The sequence below is a fragment of the Brassica napus genome, chromosome A1 (genome assembly GCF_020379485.1).
Source record: "Brassica napus cultivar Da-Ae chromosome A1, Da-Ae, whole genome shotgun sequence".
NCBI lineage: Eukaryota > Viridiplantae > Streptophyta > Magnoliopsida > Brassicales > Brassicaceae > Brassica > Brassica napus.
In genome coordinates, this window is record NC_063434.1 from 5360025 (window position 1) to 5375792 (window position 15768).

At 31.6% G+C, this 15768-nt stretch overlaps 2 protein-coding genes across 3 annotated transcripts; both read left to right on the forward strand.

The window, feature by feature from the left end:
• Positions 1-4545: 4545 nt before the first annotated feature.
• On the forward strand, positions 4546-7663 carry LOC125610274 (BES1/BZR1 homolog protein 3-like). Its single transcript, XM_048782561.1, has 2 exons — positions 4546-5042; positions 6768-7663. Exons 1-2 carry the CDS (start codon positions 4827-4829, stop codon positions 7380-7382), a joined length of 831 nt encoding a protein of 276 aa, XP_048638518.1. The 5' UTR covers positions 4546-4826; the 3' UTR covers positions 7383-7663.
• Positions 7664-8500: 837 nt separating this feature from the next.
• Positions 8501-11876, forward strand: LOC106430886 (periodic tryptophan protein 1 homolog). 2 transcript variants are annotated; one of them, XM_013871714.3, is made up of 16 exons: positions 8501-8710; positions 8946-9065; positions 9150-9358; positions 9457-9536; positions 9618-9722; positions 9798-9921; positions 10004-10065; positions 10150-10245; positions 10315-10376; positions 10472-10568; positions 10656-10730; positions 10809-10907; positions 10998-11147; positions 11235-11327; positions 11415-11492; positions 11582-11876. In XM_013871714.3, exons 2-16 carry the CDS (start codon positions 8947-8949, stop codon positions 11639-11641), a joined length of 1509 nt encoding a protein of 502 aa, XP_013727168.2. In that variant the 5' UTR covers positions 8501-8710; position 8946; the 3' UTR covers positions 11642-11876. The 2 variants fall into 2 exon arrangements, with proteins under 2 accessions (XP_013727168.2, XP_048638513.1); XM_048782556.1 differs by having other exon boundaries at positions 8552-8704.
• Positions 11877-15768: the final 3892 nt, after the last annotated feature.

A 15768-nucleotide genomic window follows, 5' to 3' on the forward strand; every position in this document is an offset into this window, starting at 1 on the left:
ATAGTCTATTGCTTTTTTTAATAAAAATAATCAAACTAATATAATATTATAATATATGAAGAAGGCTTGAGGATTTAACTAATACAAATATGAATAAGAGTACGACGGGGAAGAAATGGCTCACATTGTGGTTATGCTATGTTATGTTCGCCGCCATCCCCCTCGCCACAGACCTCACATGAGCCAAATTATAACATACTTCATCCTTTCTCTTCTCCTAGGAGTCAGCCATTAATCTTTTTTTTTAACGTTGCAAAATATAGTCTGAAGGATATATGTTAATAATTTTGTGTGAAAAACAAGCAGATTCTGCATGCTTTAGAAGGAAACGTATCACTATCAGAACTTCACTAATGGATGAAACCGGGTCAAAGCAATGTATACAGCTCATATGGAGGGAGCATTGACTTAGACTCGAGCCAATACAATACAATGATGAAATTAAGAAGTTTAGGAAAATGGCACTTGCAACTCAAGAGTACAACCTGTGAGTATGGACTGTACCCGTCGAGTTCTAGCAACGAGGTAAAACAGCCAGTTAAGGTTATAGTTAACCGTCTCTTTAAATCAAGGAGTTTGCAAGTTTTTTGGATTCTTATTTTTTAATTAACTGTAAAGATTTGAAAAAATTGTCTATGAAACCACTATGGTATAAACATGATGCGTTAAAATATTTTTCTTTTGTTTCTTTCTATAGAAATTGTGTGATATTATTTTGAATGTTATTTTATCATCTACTCTATTAAAAAAATATCGTGATCTATTGATAAATGTTATGTTCAACTATGTATTTTATTTATTTAAAGAATTATTTTATTATATTAAATTAATATTAAACATAAATATGATTTAAAAACAAATATAAAAATTAAAATTTTTAAAAAAAAATTAAAATAAAAAAAATTATCCGCCCTTTATAAAGGGCGGGTAATAATCTAGTTATGTACTTAAAGTGAGTGGAAAATAATTGATAGAAAAATAACTTTGCTACACTCGTTCTTAATAAAATTAATAGACAGATCATTTTTAATCATTTTGTAGGCAGAATTAGTGAGATGTTTTTTTTTTTTTGTAACACAGTGAGATGTTTTTCTATATCTTTCATTTCACATGGTGAAATTTAAGAGAGTTTCCAAATTCCACCGTTTTATTCTCTTAATAAACTATATGTCGTCCCTAATTTTATGTAGGTGTAATAATAAATGAGGTTAACTAAGTCAAATGTGGAAGTGAGATTAGATAAGGCTTTCTTATTGAAAACTGCAGCTGGTGATAAGCAATGCAATATTACAATAGGGCTTGTTAAGTATTTTTAAATTTCAACTGAGTGTAAAAGATGTGGGTATTTAGACCAAGGAAATCAAGTTGTCTACTTGCTAATCAGCCAGCGATTTTAGATTCGGGTTGCTCATTTAATATAAACTAGAGATTGACCCGCACGCCCGTGCGGGTGTTAATTTTTACTTTCTTATAAATCGATATTTTATTTTTATGATTAGTATTATATATTTTATATGTGTCATAATATAATTAATTGCATAAGTACTTTTAGATTTCTATACATCATAATCGAACCTGAATCAAATAGAGTAATATGATTACTTTTGGTTATTTGGTTATTTTTAGTTTAATTTGAATTCAACATACCCGAATTGAATCGGTTAATATTCTTACTTTTCATACAAATATCCGTACCGGCGTTAATGTATTTTTTGGATATTTGTAGGTTTGTATATATCAAGACTGAATTCATCTGGACCCGATTCGAAACACACATGAAAATTTATAATACCGAAATGAAGTCTAGTTTCAAAACTCAAAAAGCATGATAACCCACAGAAATAACTCGTAGCTGAATAGTTATCCGAATGTCCATGTCTAACCGATACATAAGTAAATAAAAAAAATTGTTAACCATTTTGAATTCTTATCACAAATAGAGTGGTTTCATTCAAATATGTCGAATTATTATAGTTAATATGTAAATAATCCTGGCAAAATATTATAGTAAATATAATTAATGAGATAGTTAAAAAGTGAGAAAATGAATGTAAAAGATAAAATAAAAAAATTGAAAACAAATAAGTTTTGTTTTTCATGTCACTATTATATATCATATATATGTCATCATATAATTAATCATATTTTATATGTACCATAATATAAGTAATCATATAATTAATATTATTTTATACATACCATCATATAAATAATCACATATATTATATTTATAAACTTAATATGAAATATAAAAACCATAATTTAAGTTGGTGTTTTTAATTAAGTTATGTATTGTATTTTTCTTATATATAGTGAAAATATTTTTTAAATGGTTATTGGAAAATATTTTAGTAAATTTTCTTAAAATATATATATATATATATATATATATTTGAATCAATTATTTATATAAATTAATTTTAAATTATTATTTTGATTTGAATTTTGTATAGAAATAATTAAAATTGAGAAAAAAGAATGTAAAAGATAAAATAAAAATTGAAAACAAATAAATTTTGTTTTGTACTTCTGTAATAAATGATATTAACTTATTTAGTAAATATAATAGATGAAAGGTTAGAATTGATTAACAATATAATAAAAATCTTTTAAAAAATCAATTAAGATAAGCAAGTATTATTTTCTACTGCTATCCATGTTTCCAAACAATTCTCATTTATACTACTATCCATGTTTCCAAACAATTCTCATTTATACTATTATCCAAGGTTCCAAACAACTCTCAAATGTACTTCAGTTTTAATAATATAGATGATGTTGTAAAAGAAGTTATTCAACAACCATAAAAGTTGTTAATGCATCTACTGATAACCCCATCGCATTGCAAAATACTCTTATAGCCTTTCATATAGTATAGAAGCAGCTTATATATGACATTTCAAACATCATCGGAGATGTTCCTAGCCTTTTTATGTGTAGAAGCAGAACCCATAATCCTTATTACCAATGTAAATGTTGCAACTTGCTGCACCTACTCTTTATGTGTTCCAAAACGCCATCACTACTCCAATATTTGGTCATCCTCTAGCTTGCTTCGTATCACTAAGCATTCCTTCTTCGGATCTATGGACTAATTCAGAATATAGAAGTAACTTTGGTGGCAAATTCACCATTTAAACTTAGATTTCAAAGTTTGAGATGGTGATCCTTCTAAAAACAATCAAAGAGGAAGAAGATCAACTTAACCCACATAAAATTTTAAGAGGTGCAATGGATCATAGTAAGAATATGGAAATGTGAGGCTTGAGAAAGCTGTGGCCCGCCATTTAGAAGATTATAGAAGTTCATGACAAGTCTTTCTTTTCTATTGTGATTGTGGTTATTGTGTTTGTTGTTGCAGTGTAATCATCAGTTAATTTTTAACCCGATTAATTATCAAATTTTATAGCTGATATTTGATTATTTATATGTTTTAATGTACGATTTTGTGGTTGATAGCGGTTGTAGGCGTTTTGCAATAATCATAAAAAACGCTACAATCGTTCTAAATCGCTTCAAACTTCTTAAATCAAAAGCTGGTTCCCGCTAGCTTTTGCGGTGGTTGCAGACGGTTGCGGATGAATAAATAAATAAATTAAAAATTAAATAAAAAAAAATATATGTACATTTTATATTTTAATTTAAATTTATTAACAGTATCATAATTTAATTTATAAAAACTTTAAACCAAAATTATTCATTATAATTTTAAGCATTAATATATATACATATATAAAATATATACATACATAAACGAAACAATATATTCTTTTAAAAGTTCTAATATAAATCTCAAAACAAATTTTATTGACATTATAATTTTGTTATTAATTATATTGTTATTAGTTATATTTATGAATAATTATCATATTTTATCATAATAGTATATTTTGATATTTTATAAGGTTATAAACTTATAATGTGATTTTTTTTTGTCAACATAAATTTATAATGTGTTAATATTTGTTAATTCATTGTTAAAGTGCTCATATACTATTATTTTAACTACTTAGATTAAACAGAAAAGGAGAGTAATTAACGGAACTAAGAAAAGGCAAACGAGTCACGAGCAATGACCAGTTGATAGGAAGCAGATCGGGAGCATCACGTGACCTACCCGATTTAACGGTCATGATTGGATATGAAAACTATTAGTGGTCCCCACCAAACGAAAGGTGACCTGTCACAGTCCTCAAGATGCCACAATCTCTGCCACGTATCTTGCATTCACATTTATTTCTAGTTAATTATTTGAGCTATAATCTTAGATTAGTAACATAATATATTTTCTATTATAATCCCTCTTTAGACATGGATAGTCCATAGTTGGAAAACTGCTGTCACTGGATAAGAATAATGTTATAAAAAAATCAGGTCTATCATGTACAAAATAAATACAGCTATTATAAAAGCGGCTTGATATTCTTGACTTTTTGTGTACTTTCAAAATAAAAAGCATATAATCGTTCAACCAAACAAAAAAAAAAGGCCCAATAAATTCTTCGTAATGTACACAAACCGGCGTCGTTAATGGTCAAACAGAGTTTCCATTTACTTGCTTTATTAAAAAAAGCCTGAGCACGTGTTAACACATAAGTGGTATGCTTGTAAATTACAGTATACTTGCATGGTAATTTCGTCGTTTGATAATCTACGACCCCACCTGGTAAGTGCTTCTTCATTTATTACTCACCAGAAGAGGAGAACAATAAACTTAAAACAGAACAAACAAACAAAAAGCTTAAGAGAAAAAAGCGCCAAATTAGTTTTCTCTCTAAGGATTGATTACAAGAAGAAGTAAAACAGAACATTCCAGTGATCGGAAGATGACTTCTGGGACTAGAACGCCGACTTGGAAAGAGAGAGAGAACAACAAACGGCGAGAGCGGCGAAGACGTGCGATTGCGGCTAAGATCTTCGCGGGGCTTAGGATTCATGGGAACTTTAAGCTGCCGAAACACTGCGATAACAACGAAGTTCTCAAAGCTCTTTGCAATGAAGCTGGTTGGACCGTAGAGGAAGACGGGACTACTTACCGTAAGGTAAAAAATCAAATCTCAAACCTTTCAGTAATGAATGAAACTGTGAATAGATCTGAGCTTTCGATAGGGTAGAGAAAACGTTAATTTTAATGATACAAATCGGACGGTTGAGATTTAGTTTTGACCGGTTAAGTGGTCATGGCAAACGTCAGATCGAAACCGTTCTGGTGAACTGAAACAAAAGCATGAATGTTGTGTAAGATTCGCTGATGCTTAAAACTCTCTGTTCACTTTCAGATGAGAATATTATTACCTAATGACTTATTTATCCTTAGCTTTTGCACGTCTAACAAGTATCTGTGTGGGTAGTATCGTCATTTTGTCCGTCAATTCGTTTTTTGTCTAGTTATTTTTTTTTATTTTTTGGATATGAGGAATTTTCTTTTTGTGTTTTTCTTTGGTTATCGGCTTTTGCTTTAATGAGATGTTCAAAAAAAAAATTATATTTTGCTTTAATGAAAAACTTTAGGACACGTCTGTTTCACGAAACTTACCATTGATAATGTGTTTGGATTCCTTAGTACAACGATCGAGGAAGACTTTAATCATCTTTACTCACATGACATTTTTTCCTTTTCAGACTGATGCTTTCTCTGAAATTCCTATTATCTTTTTTTTTTCCTGAAAATAAAATTTTCTCGACAAACCTTTTTCTTCTGTTTGCTTATTTTCACGCCAAAGTTCACATTGACATTAAAAATAAGTTAATTACTTTCCCAAGAAATAATCGCTCTACCTTTTATTTAGAAATGTAGCTGTTGTTTTTAGTAATAACAAGAAAAAGAAACTATACTCTTATCAAGAGAATTGACAAAAAAAAATATTGCTAAAAAGAGACAAAAACTTTAGTATTGTTCTACTAATACTCTCTCTGTTTCACAATACATGATGTTATTCTTTAGTGCACAAATATTAAAAAACTTACTTTTTTCTAAAAAGTAAGTTTAAAAATATAATTTAAAAATCATCCAACCAATTACAAAAATGATTACAACATCTGATTGGTTACACAGTTTTCAATAAAGTTAAAAATAATATAAAAATATCAAAACATCATCTATTTTGAAACAACAAAAATCTTCTAAAACATCATCTATTATGAAACGGAGGGAGTATAATTTAAGGACACTGTGTGATTACAATAAATTCCACGAGTGTTTATTTATTGTTTGTTTAAATATTTAAAATCAATAAAATTGCCGTGATTCTTGTTTAATCAGTCAATGGAATTGAGATTGGGAAAATGATTTCTCTTTAGCCAACACCTATGATGATGTTTGGATTTTGCTTGTGTGCGGGGAAATAAAATAAAATGGAATTATTCCTTGTTTGACCACTAAATGCCAAAGAAATCATTGTTCCTTTACCTTTTATTCTTTTTAGTTGCATTTGGATTTTCAATTTATCTATCAATCATAGTGTCTTGTTCGTGCTCACCAGCTTTGCATTTCATTAAAAAGGAACATGTTAAGCTATCTTTTATGTAACTAATCCCATTAGCAAAGATTGTCTTTGAACACATTACAAATCAAACAATATGATTTTGTTTTCTTGGTGCATTTTGGTTTTGAATTATCAATCATAATGTCGTTTTTGTTCTTTGCCTTTTGCCTTTGGTAAAATGGAAAAAAAAAAACATTTTTAACTGTTTTGTGTAATTAATCCACTAGCTATGGTATGCTTCTTTGGTTATATGTTTGTGATGTTAAATATACTCTTGTGTAGGGATGCAAACCAATGGATCGAATGGAACTCATGAACGGTTCTACTTCAGCGAGTCCATGCTCATCTTACCAACCAAGCCCTCGTGGTTCCTACAATCCAAGCCCTTCATCTTCCTCATTCCCTAGTCCTACAAACATATTTGGTGATGCTAACTCTCTAATCCCATGGCTCAAGAACCTCTCTTCAAACTCACCTTCCAAGCTTCCCTTCTTCCACGGGAACTCCATAAGCGCTCCCGTGACTCCACCGCTGGCTCGAAGCCCTACTCGTGACCAAGTAACCATCCCTGAATCTGGATGGCTCTCTGGAATGCAAACCCCACAGAGCGGACCGTCCTCTCCTACTTTCAGTTTAGTTTCGAGAAACCCGTTTTTCGACAAAGCGGCTTTTACAATGGGAGATTGTAGCTCACCAATGTGGACTCCTGGTCAAAGTGGAAACTGCTCTCCAGCTATCCCTGCTGGTGTTGATCAAAACTCTGACGTGCCAATGGCGGATGGAATGGCGGCAGAGTTTGCGTTTGGAATGGTGAAGCCTTGGGAAGGAGAAAGGATACATGGAGAATGCGTTTCAGAGGATTTAGAACTTACACTTGGAAATTCAAGAACCAGATGATGATTTTGAGAGAAGAATCAAACATCGTTTGCTACCAATCATGTCTCTTATCAAATTAGTTAATCTCTTGCTTTTCATTCATCTTTGTTTGTCTGTTTTTTTACTAGTGTGATGATTAAAGGTGATTGAGAGAAAAAAAAGGGAAAAGAAAGAAGAAAAAAAAAACATTTTGAAACTATATTTTTCTTGTTGGCTTTTGACTAATGCTGTAGTTGAGTAGAATTTTGTCTCTCCAAGTTTGTTTATTTTATATTAATTAATTTTATAATTACAGTGGGTTATTCATATAAAATATTATCAGCAATCTGTTATTTGTTTTTTTTTTACATTTAGAAGATAACAAAAAACTAGATTAAATTGAAGAAATCAAAGATTTTTTTCCAAGAAGTCGTACGTAACCCAATAGAAACTTCAATGGACAATGACGACCACATGTGGCTGATATTTGTAACCAACGTGAGAATCTGATTTAGGACCACAAAGTACATTGACTTCAACGTAACTGTACGCGTAATACTGACCGTTGAGTATGTACCCTGGATTACGTCCAATTGCAAAATATCACTGAGTTGCTTAACTGAACTGCATAATGGGCTAACAATTGGGCCCATATCTAGATGCAACTATATACATACGCCTCATTCCGACCAAAACCGAACCCTTTATAAGTTAGTTCTCCACAGCTCTGCCTCTCCAGGCCTCATTTAGAGTAAGTAAGTTTTCTGGTTGGTTCCTTTTCAGTTTGTTTGTAGGTTCAAATAAAAAGATTGGTATATATTTAAATCAATTTTCTATAGCTCTTAGTTACATACTATGATTTTTTTTGGGGCTAAACACAAGCTGATCTTACAAAGTAACATTTTCTTAATAAACATAAGAGGCCCATATAGGCAAAGTAGCAAGGTGCTAGAACATCATCACTGAAAGTAATGAGTTTCTCAACACTAAAGTAATCAAAATTTAGAAAAAAATGATGTGTTTCTTCAACTCTACAATTTTTTTGAGAAACTCTTATCTACTTGGCTTTATATCATGAATCTGTTTAATGTTACTCTCAAGGTTTGACTTAATTGTAGAATTTAAAAGTCTTAAAAAGACTTTTCTATAAAACTTTCAAAGTTTAAGGTCTAAAATTGAATATTCAAATAGTTCAGGGGGTTCAATGCAATTTCTACTTAATATTGTTTGTTCTTCTTCACCGCTAAGCGCCGCTTCCTCTAAAAAAATCCTCAGAAGCAAGTCTTCGATTGCTAAACCCTAAACCTATTACAAAATCACCTTCGTTCTGGGCCGCGTCCTTCTCTCTCTCCCAAGCAATTCAGGTAAACGTAAGTTCTCTTTGATTCATTCCTTCCCAAAGGTCTTAGCTTTTCATGAAGTTAATCGAAAACTTGATTCCCATGTCGTAAATGTCCCAACTTTGTAATGGGTTTTTGATCAACTGACGTAAAAATCACTACTTTCGAGCTGCCCTGAACCCATCAACCAGTTTTGATGAAGATTCAATGTGTTGGGTTTCTTCTTTAAAATGATTTTGGATTGGTTTTTTGCCGTTTTTTGCAGAATGATAACTGCACTTTCGTGGATACCTAAAGGGTCTTTAAAGGCTGTTCCTGATGCTGCTGAGCCTCCTTCAAAGGAAGAGATCAAGGAGCTCATTGAGAGTGGAGCTTTCGTGGGAAGGTGAATTGTTTTATTCTTCTTCTTCGTGTATGTAACTGAGGAGATGAGTAGATTGTGATATGAGATTGGTTTTACTTGTAACAGCGTGGATGGTAGTAACGAGGATGGAGAAGATATAGAGGAAGAAGAAGAAGAAGAAGATGGGGATCAGATTAGTGAAGTTGATCGTGCCAAGGCTGTAGCAGAAGCTTTTGGTAAATCATCCAATAGCAAATCTTCCTCTATGGAGGTTGATGAGGTAGCTGCTGCGATGAAAGAACTCGACATGGATAACTATGATGAAGAGGATGATGGTACACCTTTACCTCATTCATTTGGTGTACAGAGCAGATTTTTGCCGTATTGTATCCTTACCTTTTATTTGTTGTTGTTGTTGTGGTGTTGGACTTAGGAATTGAACTCTTCAGCTCTGGGCTTGGGGATCTTTATTATCCAAGCAATGAGTTGGATCCCTATCTGAAGGATGCTGCTGTAAGATTATATTCACTGTTTCTGTTGAAACTTTCGTATTTCAAAGTTTTTTTCTGGAATATTAAGGTTTGATGTTTTAAGGATGATGATGATGACGATGAAGAGGATATTGATGATACGACTATCAAGCCAACAGATTCAGTGATTATCTGCGCTAGGAATGAAGATGAAGTCAGCCATCTAGAGGTATATGGTCAATCCTTCTCTCTTATGTAGGTTAAAATGTTGAATATTGGGGCTTATATATATGTTTATGACCAGGTTTATGTGTACGAAGAATCATCCAACGGCTCACCAAACATGTATGTTCATCATCACATAGTTATACCAGAGTTTCCGTTGTGTACTGCATGGATTGATTGTCCTCTTAAAGGAGGGGACAAAGGTTAGTGTACACTCTTATCATTCATTCTTGCTATAGAAGAACAATCATTTTTTACTCTGTTGTTTTGTCTTGGTATTGGCAGGGAATTTTGTAGCTATTGGATCAAAGGATTCGCCGACGATAGAGATATGGGATCTTGACGTTGTATGTAAAAAGTTACTGTCTTTGTGTTAATTGTTTGCTCTAATCAACAATGTGAGTACTGATAAGGTTGTTATAATGCTTTAGAGGGACGAGGTGCTCCCTTGTGTGCAACTAGGAGGAATAGAGGAGATGAAGATTATCAAGAAAAAGAAGAGTAAGAAAGAGAAGATCAGGAAGCCGGTATGCTCACATCAAACACATCTGTTCCTTGTTTTTGGCAAATTCTGATGTATTCTTTGTCTTTTTTAGATATACAAAGAAGGCAGCCACACTGATTCAGTACTTGGTCTTGCTTGGAACAAGGAGTTCCGGTATGTTTAGGCTTTACCAGTGCCCATGATTGAAGTTTTCTTCTTGTTTTCTCTCTAGACATGTCTGATTTTCTTTTGATTTTACTGGATAAAAGGAATATACTGGCTAGTGCTAGTGCCGACAGAAAAGTTAAGGTGTGGGATGTGGCTACTGGACAGTGTAAGATCACTATGGAGCATCACACAAAGGAGGTAAGAACATGAATCATAGAATTATCAAAAAAAAAATTTATTCTGTTGCATGTATTCTCATGGTTTATAGTTTTGTGTGGTTCACAGGTTCAAGCGGTTGCTTGGAATCATTATGCTCCAGAAGTGCTTCTCAGTGGGTCATTTGATCAGACTGTTGTATTGGTAACTTCTTTATTCCATGTTCTACTTTATCCTTTACCGAGAGTTATCGTTAGTATGAGTTTGTATATTATGTTGCAGAAAGACGGACGACAACCTTCGCACTCTGGTTTCAAATGGTCTGTCATGTCTGATGTCGAAAGCTTAGCCTGGAATCCCCACAATGAACACTCCTTTGTGGTGAGTGACACTATCCTTTTGCTCTTATAGTAGACAAAATACGATGTTATAGCAGTTTTAAACATTTTCTTAAATAACCTTCTCTCTTAGGTAAGTCTTGAGGATGGAACCGTGAAAGGTTTTGATATACGCGTCGCACAGTCAGGTTCAGATTCTGATTTAAAACCAAGCTTTACTATCCAAGCACATGACCAAGACAAAGGAGTCTCCTCCATCTCATACAACACTTCTGCACCCAATGTACATCAATCTCTCTCTCTCGATCTCTTAAAGTCCTTATATTTTTATGTAATCATTTCTCACCATTTATGAGCTGTAAATTTACAGCTTTTGGCTACGGGGTCTATGGATAAAACGGTAAAACTTTGGGATCTTTCAAACAACGAGCCTTCATGCATTACTTCACACAAACCAAAAGCTGTAAGAAACAATCAACATAATAACTATGTTTTGCTCCCTGGCAGTTCATGCTTATTTATTTCTTGACCATTCTGATTATGTCACCAGGGAGCTGTATTCTCCATTTCCTTCTCAGCGGACAATCCTTTCTTGCTTGCTATTGGTGGCTCAAAGGGAGAGCTACATGTGAGTAAAGATTAATATACGAGAAAACTAATACAAATCACTTTTTATTTGGAAGTTTTAACTTATCTTGTTTGTGTCTACGTTTGCAGGTTTGGGATACGCTCTTGGACGCTAACGTCGCTCGCAAATATGGGAAAAACCAATCTTGAAAAGTCCACAAGGCTCACTTGTTTCTTTTGAAGCTGCTGTGATGGTGACCGTTGGATCCGAACACAATCATGCAAAAGTTTTGCAGTTTCTTTTCTGTTTTTGACTTTAGGTTGGTTTTTTTTTATCTCCTATGATTATGGAATGGTGTAAGGGTGTGTGTGAGCTTTATGTTTGTCGAACTCTTAAGATTGCCAGTCTTTTTAAAACTTATCAAGAAGCTCTAAGTTATTATTATTACATGTTACATTTATGCAGTTTTTTAAAGCTCTATCAGTGTTTTGAAAACCAACCGGCAACTCAAAACGTGACTTGCCCATCTTACCGGTCCTGGCCTTCCGGGTTGCTCTAAAAGCCAGATTGGAATTAAACTGCCAAAACCGGTTTAAAACCAGTAAAAGTTTTGCAATAAACCAGTTCAATATCAAAATTCTGGTTAAAAATTTTTGAAATAAAGAAAATAATCAACAATTTGATATAAAAAATCACATTAATCTAAGATAATTACCCAATTATATTATTTACGATATTTTATAATTATAATACTGATAAAAGTATATAAATTAATTATATAATCTTAAATTTATATTTTAATTTATAAAAAAAACTCTTCATCTGAACCGGTCCGACAATTGATTTAACTACCAGTCAATTCCAATCCGGTTTTTCAAACGTGGATTATAATATTATAAATTATAAAAACATTTATGCTGAAATTTCTACAACTGACAATTATAATCATGTATGATTTTACATCTTGAATCATCAAATGAATATTCCCTCTTGCTAATTCTAATTGCATCATAGATTTTTAATATTTTTTTCTATTAATTTGCATAATTATTTAATAAATTGTTTTCTCCTGTATCCTAAATCTTAATATCCCTAAATCTTAACCTCTTAGTATAGAAATATTAGTAAACTCTAAATCAAATAATTGAAGTTGAACAGAAAGGTAGGGGAAAAGATTAGTATGTATATTTTTCAAGAAAGGTAAAGATTAAAGGTAGTTTGATATTTTACAATGAAACGAAGATATTACGACCTTATGCATGTACTTCTATTACTCACTACTTGATGAGTTCATATTACGCATATTTTGTTCATGGAGTGCGTATACGTGACGTCTCTTTCGAGACTTTGGATTTGTAACAAACTAGTCATGCTATATTCATCCAAACCTCAGACAATAGAGCACACTTCAATTCGATAGTTGAAGAAGAAACCGACGACAAATCAAATAGGAACCGGTGATCAGGCTATGCTAACGACTTCTACGACACTAGTAGGTAGTTGATTTCAACATACAAGAGAACACAGCAACGTCTAGTAAACAAAGTCGTTGTCTGCCACAAAACTTATGAAATCTCAACCAACTCTTGCTATCTTTATGACTAACGAATACCAAATAGAGTTGGTTGAGATTTAAATCTAAAAGAGTCAAAAGCCTGCGATCGTAACGAAACCCCGATTTGGTATTGTTACCTCCGTGGCATTTAAAATGCATAAAACCATATGAATCGATACTTCAAAATTCAAATTTTCAAGGAAACAAGAAAATTAATATATTTGATCTACCACAATGTTACTGCTATAAATATTTGATTGGGAGCTTATCACTTATCTCTTCATGTTTTCGATTTCGCATGTTTCAAAATACATTCTATGTTTTTGTATTGTTATTAGTGAGACCAATATATTTTTCTTCTTATTGTAGTGATCTTATAGCTAAAAATTTATACAAAATATAATAAAATTGGTCGCATGTGTATCATGGAGTATTTAAATAAAACTTGATTTACGTACTTCTTTGATGAGTAACGAGTCAAGTAACAGTTGATTTTATAATCATAATTTAGCAAACCCTGATTTTCAAGATGAGTCTTTTTTTCTTCTACAAACACTTCAAAGTCATGTGGGAATGGGATCTCTGTTGAAGGTAACCGTAATTAGTGGGAGGTTAGAGATTCTGCATGCGCATTGTAAAATAGTGTAACAATCCAAGTCACTTCTTTAAAGTACACAGTTTCGTTATGGTTCATAACTAAATTCTTAATTATAACACAAAAGACTATGTGACAAAACAAAAAACACAAAAGACTTTATTATTGCTGAGTTTTTCATACTATATTATTCGAAAGAAGGGTGTTCATATTATAATATTTAATTCAAATTTCAGACTCGATGGACATATTAGTCAGCGTCTCGGTTTAAAGTTTTAAACTAAACTTGTGCATTGTGTCAATGACAATATTATTAGTGATCTCATCTACTTGGCAAAACAAAATTGGGATTTTGAGACTAATATAAATTTGTTTCAAAAAAATTGTAAAATTATTCATTCACATAATAATATATAAATTCTAAACGGTATTTATTTCAATATGTTTTGCTTAGTTTGATTTCTTTAGTTTTGATTCGCGTTTGTTCACAACAACTAGATATATAGTGTCGTGATATGTATAATATTACTAGTATTGAGATTTCTGTGACATAATTATTATGAATTCGACACGACATTTGCAGTGAATATATCATTCCTTTTTCTTAACTTTCTTCGCTCATAATTCAGTTGATCTGAAGACATTTTCTTGCTCCAGCTTTATGAATTTCTTTATAGACATTGTATGCTTAATCAATCTAGGTTATTTTCTAACTCGAATGTGGTTATGTTTATGAAAAGTTTTACTTAATAGTTTGATCATACTCTAATTAAAATAAAATTTCGGGTTAGTAGCCAAAAATGGTTGTGCATGCATATATGTGTACGTATTAATTCTTATTGTAATGCCCGAATGTATTTGTAGTAGCTAGATACTTGTATATTAATTTATTTAACATCGATCAAACGAATATCATTGATGTGTTAGGAGACAATTTTCGTATCAATTTAGATTACATTTTCGACGATGTGTATGAACTGTGAATTGTAAATAACATTCTTTGGCTTATATTCTATATTTCATTCTCATAATTAGTTACATGTTTGGATGGATAAGACGAACAAAATAATAATTTACATGTTTAAAGTATTCGACATGATCTGGTCCGACCCATAGTTACATAGACTATTCTTCGTCTCGACCCATCCTAGACCACTCCGGCGTCTAGACTCAAATAACTCGAACGTTTATGATGATTCTTTTTCGTTTTAATAGATACATATATATAAATCTATGTAGAGCATGTCTTTATTTAAGGTTGGTAGTTGAAGACTTGAAGAGGCCTTCATCAACTTCATCATGTGACAGACATCTTTTTCGATTTCCCATTTATAATAAAGTTTTTTTTGGTAAAAGTTTATATATATTTATAATAAAGTTTGCATGACCTAAGTTCTTTTTTGTGTGGTCCATTTGATACGAACAATTTTGGGTGTCTCAACATCCAACATATGATCAGACTTGAGGTTGAGGGGATGATCGCAACATACCATTACGAGTATCCAAAAATCTTAGGATTCCGTAATGGATATTAAGTTTAGAAAACAGGATGTCAGTGGTCAAATATAATATTAATATTTTATTTAATTATTTAATTAAAATTTAAGCAAGAAATATAAGGTAATTATATTGTGAAATATGTAGATGGTATCTCAATTTTCTTTTGAATATCTGGTTTGACAGAATTTTCTAACATTTCTACAATCTTTTTTCTCTTTTTCAAATTTTTTTTTTTTATATATGATAAAAACTTTTTGAGATATTCCCATTGTGGATGCTCTTTGAATATGAAATTACTTTCATATAAATGTGTGTATAATATCAATATATTTACTTAATAACTAAATAAATTAAAATAACAATTGTGAGAATGTTCCTGTTAATTATGTTCCTAATATTTATAAAAATCATCGTGGAATATTTTGTATAACATTTCATTTTTAGACGAATTTTGGATGCATACTTAAATCTTTTAAGTTATCATCCAATATATGTTGATCCAAAATACAACACTGGAGATAATAAATGTAACATAAAATAAAATACATAGTTTAATATTTGGTTTCAAGTTTAATATTTGGTTTCGAATCTCCATATACAATTATGTGGTCTTAAAAGGAATATTTTCAAAATAACAACTACAAATCGACGTTTTTAGAAATCAACTTATTTATGACAATTTTCAG